Consider the following 12,461-nt stretch of genomic DNA (forward strand, 5'->3'; position numbering starts at 1 on the left):
TTTCAGGTCCTGGGCCTAGGAGACCCTGTGTGGTTCTTTATGCATAGGATTGGAAAGTTCTTGCTATTTTGCATAAGAGGGGGCAGTATTTTTTTTCTCCCCAAGTATAGGTCACAGCAATTCAATCAGGATGCTATGCCATCAAATGCTGGCTTTTCAGAGCACACAAATTTCTATCATAATCCACAGATTACTGGATTGAAGAAGTCACTGAAAGGCTGATCGGTAGCACATAAAATTCTGTTCATCTCAGGCTCTCATCCTATACACTCTGATAAATGGGAGCCAGGCACACGGGAGCTTGAAAAATGTTCAAGTCAATTCTACAACACAGCTTGTCAAAGGAATTAAAAATAGCACACCCACCAGAAAGTCCATTCAAATCATACACCCAGATCAACTATCAATTTGGACTCTCAGTTCTAAATACTAAAGAAATTAAAAATAATCGTGTAATTCCTGTGGGGTTCTGTGTTAACACCTTCCCTAATGACCTTTCTTTCCCATGACACTGTTTATGCAATAAACACAGATCAGCTTTTCAGCTCAACCCTGTGGTTCTAGGCAATTCTGTGACAATGACAAAGTGCTCACTGCTGTGTATGGGTGTGAGAGAGAGGACGGATCTCAACATGCCCCGACATGGGAACAGTTAAAAAGGAAATGTGCTCAGTAAGGCTAACAGAGTCTGAAATACACTTTGGACACCAAGAGGTCCTTGAACTCTTAAAGAATCTTTGGAACCCCTAAATACAAATGAGGGTCTTTTGGGGGGATATGCTTAAGAAATCAACATCAGCAGTGGTATCCTGTCCTAAGACCCGTATTTGGAGGGGAAGACTGAAGTTTTGCATTTTAGTCAGAACTTACAACATGGATCATTCATTTAGTCTAAACAAGCTGCCTGTATTTAGTTTCATAACATTGACCGTATCACGTGCAGAAGCAAAACACAAAAGTGACTATTTTCACATGCTACTGTCTTTTGCTTTCAATTCCTACTTGCCTTCAGTTCTAATACAAGGTCCATCCTCTTCTTTCCCAAAGGATTGATGTCATTAAGGATCAGGGCTGTGATGATGTCAATGCCATTGGATTCATGGGTGGCTATGCAGTTCTGAGGAAACACACACACACACACACACACACACACATTTACACAAATGCTGGTCATAAATCAGATGTCAAAAGCCAACAGGCTGAACTGCTATTTCAACACAATGCTTGCCACTCCCAGTAATGTCTCTAGGGGAGAGCTGCAAATTTTCCGTGAGAAAGTGGTAAAAAATAAAAGACAGATGAAAATCGCTAGTTTCAGAATTAACAGTAAACAGCAGGAAAGTCCCCGTGCACTGTAACTGATAAATTGGTCGTGTCTAATCCAAATAGTGCACTAAAGTTGGCTTTTGTTCTTAAGGGAAAATACGGTGTGTGACTGATTTTGAGTTCTGTGACCTGTTTTCCCCTTTAAAGGTGTGTTCCATTCTCTCTACATCACTTGGTTTTTGTATTGCACACTTTTGCTTAAGGCTTAAGCCTGGAAAGCAAGTTTCCTGTTTAATTCACACAATACCAAAATTAATCATCTTCCCCCAGGTAAGGTCCCCATTTGCAGCAGAATCCACTCCAGTATGTGCCTTTTAACAGACCTCTGTTTGGCAGAAAAGCAAACTTGAGGTTATAAGGAAATTCACTTAGATGTTAGATAAAGCCTTTTCCCCCAAGCCTGTTGTAATTTTTTTGTTCCTTTTCATTTTAACTTTGACTGCACCATCTGTCTCATCAGTGAACCAAGGGAGGAAAGTGGATCCAACACATGCTAACCTTGTATTTATAGCCAACTATGACCAGGTGTTTGATACACAATGAGTTGTCCCTTTCGTCAACCATTCTTCTTCCCTGAGTGAAGGTCCTGGCCTTGCTCCCCAGGTAACACAGCATATCACACCTTCCCCGTCAAGTTAGTTTAGAACTGGCAATTTCAGTGGTAGTCTACCCCCTTCAGCCAGGATAGCGCCAAACTTTGAGTTAAAAATCATAATCATCCTAGTATCAATGCAAAAACTCACAAAGTCTGCCATATGTCATGGATAAGCAATGAAAGTTCTACTTAAGAAACGGCTGGGCTCCCCTCTAAAAATCTACTTCTTGAGAAGCCAATGTCAAGACTAATGGGCCTTTCTTTTCTTTGAATATCTGGGGTGTTCAAATCTCAACTGAACATTTCCTCATGTTGTTCAAGCTGTCTTGTGGGTAGCAAGGTTTCTCTCTCTAGCTAGGTTTAAACCTTTTCCTGTGAAGTAGCCACTGTTTGAGTCTTCCCTAGCATTTAAAATCGAGCCCAGTCTTCTGGTCTTCATTTAACTCCAACTTTATTACCTACCCCTAGTCAACTTAGTCAAATATGGACATTCAAACCAAATCAAGCCAAGACATCACACATGGAGACCAAGGACAAGCCTGCCAATGCCTATGATTTCTAGAAAAAGACCTCTAGTTCTAGTGACTTCCTAGGCCAACATGCAAATGTTATGTGATTTCTGAACTAGTTCCTGTCAACAGCATTTCCAAAATGATGAACCACCTTTCCCCCCCCCCCTACCCCCAAATAAAAATGGAGGTACCTGGTTCTCATGGCATGGTCCTTGACAGTATTCGGTCAGACTTTCCAGGGTTTGGTTGATGAGGGCTACATTCTTTTCATTTATATAGAGCCCGAGAAGACCAAGACCTCCAGTAGTGCTTCCACAAATACAGTCCAGGAACTGCAGCGTCTCACACACCAAATTGTAGTTGGTCTTGTTGTTTTGGCAACGAAGGAAGTTCTACAATTGGGCAGTGCCCAGAATGGGGGAGCAAAGTCAGAGAGAAGAGGGAAAAGGTCATTCATACTGCCATTTTGCTGGTGTCTAACTGGTTGATGCCCTGAATTGATGAGCGATTATACAGAGAGTTGTAGCACCGGAGAGAAGAGTCAGCCCCCATGATGGTCAACTGCGGACTTGTTCTACGGCAATGGCCACCAAACAGCATAGCTTGTTCTCCAAGGTGCTTTTCTATATGAGGCTGTGGAGGAGGGCTCCTCTTTGACAGAGCCTAAAGCCTTTTTGAGTTCCCTTCTTTTTCTGCACTCCAGCCCATGCCCCTCCCACCAGGTATTGGGTTCAGAAGCATTTGACATTTCAAAGGGCAACGTTTATGTTTAAAAGATGATGGTGTGGTCTGGATGCTGAAAGCCCAGAGCCTAGTACTAGGGATGGTTCATCACAAAATAAGGTGTTTACAGGCTGACTTAAGCCCACTGCCATGGCAGAAACCTGGGTTATCTTTTTTGGCCCTTTCCATTAATTATTAAAGGAAGAGACAAGAATGAGTAAATGTTTGTGTGCTTCTGTGCACGTGCTCAAATTTACACTCTCCAGCTAAACCTATAATGTTAACAAGAGACAGAAGAGCAGTACTTCCTCAACAAAATCAAGCTAACCACATTCAACCACCTCACAAAGCAGAGTCTATTTTGATGAAGAGATTTTTGTCAGACTCTTCTTAAAATCTCTTCTTAAAAAGAAGCAAAAATTAACTGCAAAAATTCTTTTAAGCAGTTATAAAAGTTACATGTTTACCATAGAAGACAATACTATAAAAAGATATAAGCAAAATATAAAATAAATGTGACCTTTGACATGGTAATTCCACTTCTATAAAATACTGACCTCTCTTCACAAAGTATGTATTAGATGCTCACTATAGCACTGTTCGTAACAGTGAAGAACTGGAAACAACCTAAATGTCCATCAACTGGGGAGTAGTTAAATACAGTATGCCAACATCGTTTGATACTGCAATTTAGAAACACTAAGGTAGGTCCATATGTGCCAGTACGGAAAGATCTTCAGGACATACTGCTGAAAGTTAAAAAAGACCAAAAGGCAAATAACGGATTAGTATGTATACACTGCTCCCATCCAAACACACAGAATGATGACTGGAAAGATACGAGCCATTCAGTTAGTTTGTTGTCCAAACCAACAATAGTTCTCTCTGGATAGAAAGGTAGGGATGGGGAAAGGAATAATTCTCATTAACTTATCTTCATTTGAACTTTTATAGAAAGAATCTATTCACGTATTCCTTGTCTAATTATTTATAAATGTACAGGTTAAAAGCTGGTAACAAAGTTTAAGTTTTGACTCATCAAACCAACCATTTCCCCCTACTCTCCTAACTTAACTTTAGTTCTTTATGCTCAAGTCTTTCTAATTAGTCTAAAAATTGAACAATCACTTGGGTCTGGGAGGGAGACAGAGAAAGGATGGATGATTTGGGACCATGTGGGCTTTCATAAGATGACCTTGGTTCTAACGGCCATGGGAAGCCATGGTGGGCTTCCACAGCCATTCCTTGATCCAGTTCCTCAGGGAAGATGCTACCTGTTGGAGGGCCTAGCTGAGCCCCTCATCATGTAGACAGGGAGGGAGAAGTCTTCAGGAAGAAGATAGCAGAGGGCCTGGCTGTCCAAGGCTGAAATTCACAGCATGGCTCTCCAGGCCATTTGCCTCTCAAACGTATGTGCCACTGCTCCCACACTGCACCCCTCTCTGCTCGGTGACATCACTGCTGCCACCATGGCCCCTCTGCCAGGAAGCAATGAACTTCTTCCTACTCTTGAAGCACTTTTCATTCTCTTTCCTTGGGGCTTCAGGCACTCTATTCGCTCTGCCTGTCTTCTCTCCCCGCCTCTACCCTGATGAACTCATTTTCCTTCAGGGGGGAGTCTCAAGTCACGTGTTTCAGGAAGCCCTCCTGAGCCTCCATCCTGACTCCCGTGAGATCAGAGACTGGCAAGCACCTCTCTCAGACCTCCTTACACTTCGCGATGCGCTTATAGAGATGTCTGTCAGCTCCATCCGGGACTGTGTGATAGCACGGGGTGCCTGGCAGCTAGCACAGTGACTGGCGTGTGCCAGGTGCTTCATGAACACTGGCTAAAATAATCTGAATTACATTGAGTGGATGGAGGAAAGGGGACTTGTGAAGTCCTCAGGCCTATTGTGTCTCGACTTCGCACGAAGGATAATTGGCTGCCCTTTCTTGAAAACCTCTACCATAGCTCATGGTCTTTGCAGAGTTTCAAGCCAGTATCTCCCCTTCCCTAGCTCAGATCCATTTCCTCTGTCCTCTACAAAAATGGAGGGATGCCACTCCCTCGGAGGCTCACAGGAACTCTATGTTCAGGGGATAGATTTCACCCTCAGCACACACCACCTTGTCTTGTTTAGGCTAGAGAATCCTGTTCTTTTGTGTTTTTTCTTGGAGGGCCAGGGACCAAGTTGAGCCGGGTGGATTGAGAAATGAAAAGACTTCAAGTCTTTTCTCACACAGACATCAGTGGTAAGAGACCTGCATTCCTCAACCCAGTGGAAAAGCAAAGCCAGCCCCTCAGGGGAAGGATGGAAAGCACAGGCAGAGCGTCTCAAGAATAGTCCTTCCCAGTAAGTTTCTTACTACTGTGGACATAGCTTGCTTAAGGCAGCAACTGCCTGCTTGGCAAAGTCAGAAGCAGTGGCCTTATCTCTTCTAAACATTTACCAACAGGAAAGTTAAGGTTATAAATACGACAAGAAATGCTGGGTATCTTCACAAGGCCGGATTCCTTCTCTTGTGGAGTTTATTTGTACTTCTTTATACCAGGCAGGCAATAATTCTGTCCTCATGAGAAGGTCTTCTCCTCCCTTTGGTACACAAGCAAACCCTGACCTAGAGATCCACCGCCTGTTCTGGAACACTGCCAACAGGGTGGCATTCAGAGTAGGTGACTCCCACTCAAAACCATCATTTTGAGAACTAGATTTCTACAAATGTAATTTTATCGGAGCAATTTTGTCAACACCTCAGTGTGTACGACATAGTGGGAATCTTTATTTATTTATTTATTTTTTTATTAATAATGATTTTTTATTATATTATGTTAGTCACCATACAGTACATCCCCGGTTTTCGATGTAAGGCTCGATGATTCACTAGTTGTGTACAACACCCAGTGCACCATGCAATATGTGCCCTCCCCACTACCCATCACCGGTCTATCCCATTCCCCCACCCCCCTCCCCTCTGTAGCCCTCAGTTTGTTTCTCATAGTCCATAGTCTCTCATGTTTCATTCCCCCTTCTGATTACCCCCCCTTTCTTTATCCCTTTCTTCCCCTACTGATCATTCTAGTTCTTATGTTCCATAGATGAGAGAAATCATATGATAGTTGTCTTTCTCTGCTTGACTTATTTCACTAAGCATTATCTCCTCCAGTGCCATCCATGTTGTAGCAAATGTTGAGAACTCATTCTTTCTGATTGCTGAGTAATATTCCATTGTATATATGGACCACAACTTCTTAATCCAGTCATCTGTTGAAGGGCATCTCGGCTCCTTCCACGATTTAGCTATTGTGGACATTGCTGCTATGAACATCACTCTTAAAAGACATTGAGGAAGACATAAAAAGATGGAAAGATATTCCATGCTCATGGATCGGAAGAATTAACATAGTTAAAATGTCCATGCTACCCAGAGCAATCTACACTTTCAATGCTATCCCGATCAAAATACCGAGAACGTTTTTCAAAGAACTGGAACAAATAGTCCTTAAATTTGTATGGAACCAGAAAAGACCCCAAATCTCCAAGGAACTGTTGAAAAGGAAAAACAAAGCTGGGGGCATCACAATGCCGGATTTCGAGCTGTACTACAAAGCTGTGATCACAAAGACAGCATGGTACTGGCACAAAAACAGACACATAGACCAATGGAACAGAATAGAGAGCCCAGAAATGGACCCTCAGCTCTTTGGGCAACTAATATTTGATAAAGCAGGAAAAAACATCCGGTGGGAAAAAGACAGTCTCTTCAATAAATGGTGCTGGGAAAATTGGACAGCTACATGCAAAAGAATGAAACTTGACCACTATCTCACACCATACACAAAAATAAACTCCAAATGGATGAAAGACCTCGATGTGAGACAGGAATCCATCAAAATTCTAGAGGAGAACATAGGCAGCAACCTCTACGACATCAGCCAAAGCAACCTTTTTCATGACACATCCCCAAAGGCAAGAGAAACAAAAGATAAAATGAATTTATGGGACTTCATCAAAATTAAAAGTTTCTGCACATCCAAGGAAACAGCCAGAAAAACTTAGTGGGAATCTTTAAAGATGATTCTAACCGTCATCTTTGTGAACCACTGGTTTAGATCAATTGGTCTTCTAACTGGGCCCTGCAGGACCCAGGGGGATCTCTGGAATGCCCCACCTCTCAGGGCTCTGGTAGGTAAGGGAGGAAAGGAAAGTTCTTGTGCTCTGTAGTTTCTACTCTGAATAGAACAGCTTTGCTCTCATCTGCTTTACTTAGTACATTTCTGCATAAGACCTTAAACAAAGGATTCCATGGCCAAAACCAAAAAAGTGTAAAACCACTGACTTGGATAATGTTTATGGTACTTTCAAAGATTAAGTTGCTAAAACTTCTTTTTTTTAAGTTGCTAAGACTTTTAAAAAATATATTAAAATATACTCTACACTCCCTCTCCCCCCAGTACTGTTTCCACAGAGTGATGTGCTAGAGATCAAATTTTGGAAGGATTCATTAAAAGGTGATTCTGCCCATGGCGTTCTTAGGACCTTAGTTCAAAGGAGAGTTTTGTGAAGAGCTAAGCTACAAAACTAACACTGTGAAGATTTCCAAACAAGAAATGGCAAATTCATGCAACAAAAGCCTTGCTCTCCTTCCACAGTGGACTCTGGGTACGGTGGTAAAGAAGGGAAATCGAGGGGTACCGTGGAGGAGTCAGAACAGGTCCATGAAAGCAGACCAGGCTTGAGAGCAAGCACGTCAGCACTGCCCCTCTGACATTCGGGGAGGGATTCTATCTGAGGCAGTCTTGTGTTGGTTCAGAACTTGGCAGTTATCGGGTCCTCTGAGAAGTCTTCCCGGACCCAGCACAGAGGGTTGGTTTGCCTGCTACAAACCCACAAAACCCCTAAGATGACACGACTATAGCACTTATCATGCAGCCCAGCAAACTTGGGTTTCCCCGAGTGGCTCCTGCCTAAGACTCAGCTCTGTAAGGGAAGGGGTGAGGTCTCTGTCACCACCAATGCCACGTACACAGCAGGTATTCACCCAGATGACGTACAGGCATGGTCTCAACCCACTTCCCTTTAGAGCCCAAGGTCAGTGGAGATCAGTGACAGCAGTACAGGGGGACAGCACAGGGCTCTGACCACGGAGCTCAGCCTAGAAATAGCCCCAGCAGCAGGGAAGTCCCCCCATCCACAAAGATGCCACAGTTGGCTTTGCCTTCCTGCTGGTGGGACAGCCTGGCTTTCCATGGTGTCATTCACACTCCCTTGGCCAGTCTCCCTCATGACTAATGGCGTACATATGGAAGGCGGAGAGGGCACAGTTGGCCTGCAGACAGAACGCCAGCCAGTGAGACCACAACCCATCCCTGGATCTTTGAGTCATGAATTCTTTGTTCAACCCGGCTGAGCTAGGCAGTCCCAGCCCAGTGGATCCGGGGCCGACGTGGTCTAAGTCCAAAGTAGGAATAATTGAGCAACAGGCAAGAAAAGAAAAACTAACAGCCGGAATCCCACACTCAGACGTTGAGAGGGAATGAGCAGGGAATGTCAATGGAGGAAATGAATGAACAGCAATGTGGAAAAAGAGCCCAATAGGGCTTATGGGAAATTCTTTCATTTTTAAATATGGGCCACATTTGGCTGATGGATGACCTTGGATATACCTGCCTTTTCAAAGCTCAGGCTCTTCAGATCAATTTGATTAAAAATATATACCAGTGTAGAAGTTATTAACACTGCAGACTTTACCCAGGTCCATTTCACTGTTCTGTCTTACTGTTTAACAGTGTGATTTCTTTCTTTCTTTTTTTTTTTTTAAAGATTTTATTTACTTATTCGACAGAGAGAGAGACAGCCAGTGAGAGAGGGTACACAAGCAGGGGGAGTGGGAGAGGAAGAAGCAGGCTCATAGCAGAGGAGCCTGATGTGGGGCTCGATCCCAGAACGCCGAGATCACGCCCTGAGCCGAAGGCAAATGCTTAACCGCTGTGCCACCCAGGCGCCCCTAACAATGTGATTTCTAACTCAACTTTTCCAGGCACAGATTGTGTGGCAGAGCTGAAAAGTATGAAGGAGTTACGGTGGCAGCCCCGAAGGGTCTGGCCACAGGTGACGTGTGAAAGGCCATCCAAGCACCTGATGGATAAAGTCAGCAAGGCAAATATTTTAAGACTGCACCTTTTCTTTGCCACTGTTTCCTTTTCCTACCATCATTATTCAAGTAACTCAACTACCACTGCCAACTTGCTTATTTTAGGAGGCAATATTCTATCTTAGTGGAGTTGTTCAGACACACTTTTCTTGTTAATCCCCAGTCCCTTTTAGGCAGAGAGGGGTGTTTTTCCCAAAAGCCAGCAGAAAAACCAGGCAATGGACAGGGACATGGTGTTCTAGCATGTTTCTCCTGGGCAGTGACTGGCTCCAGAGCTATGCCCATTCAGTAGAAAGAAACATCTCTGGGGGCGCCTGGGAGGCTCAGTCGGTTAAGTGGCTGCCTTTAGCTCAGGTCATGATCGCAGGGTCCTGGGAGCGAGCCCCACATTGGCCTCACTGCTCAGCAGGGAGCCTGCTTCTCCTGCTCCCCCGCTTGTACACTCTTTGTCAAATAAATAAACAAAATCTTAAAAAAAAAAAAAAAAAAAAAGAAAAAAGAAAGAGACATCTCTGGAATCCATCCTTAGTCCTTCCATATAGGCTTTGCTGGTGGGGAAACTTTGCAAGGGAGAAAATCAGCTCTGTCTTACCGTGGTGGTTGACCACATGAGCTCTACCATCAGGTGGCCTGGGTTCAAGTCCCGGTTTTCCACTCCCTAACTATGTCCCCTGAACCTCAGTTCCCTCATCTATAAAATGAATACGATGATATCAGCAACACTTGGCATCCACGACATCCTAAGTGCCTGATAAACCCCAGCCATTGTTATCATCCTGACATCAATATAAAAGTAAACAAAAGATTTCTGGAATAATCAGTTCAACACATATATTTGAGCACCTATTTATGTAAAACCCTGGAAGGCTACTTCATTCATTCAACCACCAAATATTTAATTGGAACTTTCTATGTATCAGATTTTTTAAGTCTAGTGTATTTAATCATTCATCCGTCCATCCAGGTTTTACCTGTGCATCTATGGCAGCCTGGCGCACGCGCATGTGCGCGCGCGCGCACACACACACACACACACACACACACACACACACACAGGCACATACCCACATTTCACTGTGTATGCAGTAGGCACCTACACTGGTGAGCAAGAGATTTGGTCCTGTCCCTGTAGAGATGGTGGGGAAGACAGACAAACACGTCAGTTGCCCAGATGTCAGAACCATGCTGGGTCCTCGACTCAAGGAAGCTGGTGGTGGCGCGGGGAGCAGAGATGTCTGAGGAGCTGCAAGTCCCAGGGGCCAGCCCTCACCTGCAGGTCCCTGTTGTGGTTTTCGCACAGGAGCTGTAGGAACCGGAGAATGGGCTGCATGATGGTGATGACCGCGCTCATCTCCAGCTCGTCCTTGGTCTTGTCTGCCGTGGCTTGGGCACCTTCCCCGGACTGGTAGTGGTCATCGGGGTCAGCCTCCCTCCGGAAGGTGCTGAAGGCTTTCCTAGTGGCAGCAGAGGCCTCAAGGAGCTGATCGCGGACCTCTTCCGTTATTTGTGTCGAGGGCTCTTTGGCTAGAATGCAAACATAAGACACTCAATGTTGTTGAGTCCTCAGGAGGACTATTCACTGCATGAAAGATAACGTTCAAAAATGTAGGTTCTGGTATTCACTAGAAATCTTCAAGGTTGGCCAAACACTCCAAGAAGTCACTTCTCTTTAGTCCTTAGGATTAAAACTGAGTCATGCCCCACCAACTTGCTCATGGCTCTGACATTTCATCTATGCTTGCACTGTTTTAGAGGAAAAGCCTTAGTATCAGCTCTGTCAACCTCACAAACCTATATGGCTCTGAGCCTCAGTGTTCTCATCTGCAAAACGGGAAAGCATCAATGAATTCTAATTAGAGAAGCTTCTGAGAGGGTCAACAAAACAGTGACCGCAACCATAATTACTGTTATTGTGACAACAGGTTGAGTGCTTTCCACGGAGTACCAAGGCACGGGGTATTATCTCATCGACTCCTCAGAGTAACCCTGGGAGGTAACTAGGCATCTGAGTGAGGAGTATGGCGCTTTGCAGCCCGACTGCCTGGGTTCAAATCCTGGTTCTACTGCCTACTTGCTGCCTAGCCTTAACAAGGACAAGTCAATCTTCACTCCTCAGTTTCCTTATCTGTAAAATGGGGATAATAATTCTATCTATTTTACAGGGTTAATTTCAGTTGCAAATGAAGTAAAGGATGTAAAGGACTTTGAACAGTGCCTGGTTCATAGAAAGTACTTAGTAAAGGTTAGCCTTTCTTCTTCTTCTCTTTATTCCCATTCTAGATCAGTGGTTATAAACTAGATCTGATTTTGCGCCCACCCCCACCCAGGGGACAATTAGCAAACTCTGAGGATGCTTTCAGTCGGCTACAGGGCAGGCTACTAGCATCTACTGGGTAGAGGCCACATATGCTGCTAGCCATCCCGCAGCGCACAGATCAGCCCCTCCAGCAACTCATCCTCCAGATGCCAAATGTAGTGTGGCCGAGAAACCCGGTTCTAAACTTAAAAAAAGAGGCCCGGAGTGGCTCATTAACCTGTTCACAGCCATTTGACTCCAACACTGGTGCGTCTACCTACTCCCAAGTATGACTCCTCTTCGAGTGAGAGCAAAAATGAACAACTTCAGAAACTTTCAAATAAATTAGAACATAAGGGGGAGTTAGGTGTCAAGTGATAGACACCCAGTTTTAAAGTGTTTGTCTTTTTTTTTTTAAGATTTATTTATTTATTTTAAAGAGGGAGAGAGAAAGAGAGCACACGTGAGTGTTGGGGAGAGGGAGAGGAGAGAGAGAATCTTAAGCAGATTCCCCACTGAGCGCGGAGCCCGATGTGGGGTTCGATCCCACAACCCTGACATCATGACCTGCGCTGAAATTAAGAGTCAAACACTTAACCAACTGAGGCACTCAGCCCCCCTAAAGTGTGTGTCTTCCTTAACTTTCCCTACCATTGAATCGAAAATTACAGGAAAAGATTACAAATGGATTTCCTGCCAATAAAACCTCGAGCTTGACCAAGAAGTAGGTACATAAATTTTTTATACAAGAACCACCAAAGCACGGCAGTTCAGCTCTGGTTACTTGGGAAGAATTACATTATAACCAGATTGGTTTGCTTCTCCTGAAAGCCTCCGTCGAAATACAGTTTGGAGTTTGGAGGTCCAGCTGGTG

At 44.2% G+C, this 12,461-nt stretch overlaps 1 protein-coding gene across 5 annotated transcripts in view; it reads right to left on the bottom strand.

Annotated features, from left to right (window-relative positions):
• Positions 1–12,461, bottom strand: part of ITPR1 (inositol 1,4,5-trisphosphate receptor type 1) — a 321,669-nt gene that overhangs the window by 62,531 nt on the left and 246,677 nt on the right. For all 5 annotated transcript variants that reach the window (XM_045808124.2, XM_087866841.1, XM_087866840.1 and 2 more), the window contains 3 exons: positions 10,562–10,815; positions 2,625–2,825; positions 1,007–1,117 (listed from right to left, as the gene is read on the bottom strand). In XM_045808124.2, coding sequence (XP_045664080.1) covers positions 1,007–1,117; positions 2,625–2,825; positions 10,562–10,815 — 566 coding nt within the window. The remainder of the gene's footprint in view (positions 1–1,006; positions 1,118–2,624; positions 2,826–10,561; positions 10,816–12,461) is intronic.

The sequence above is a fragment of the Ursus americanus genome, chromosome 14 (genome assembly GCF_024610735.1).
Source record: "Ursus americanus isolate L20-20 chromosome 14, mUrsAme1.1.p, whole genome shotgun sequence".
Classification (NCBI taxonomy): domain Eukaryota; kingdom Metazoa; phylum Chordata; class Mammalia; order Carnivora; family Ursidae; genus Ursus; species Ursus americanus.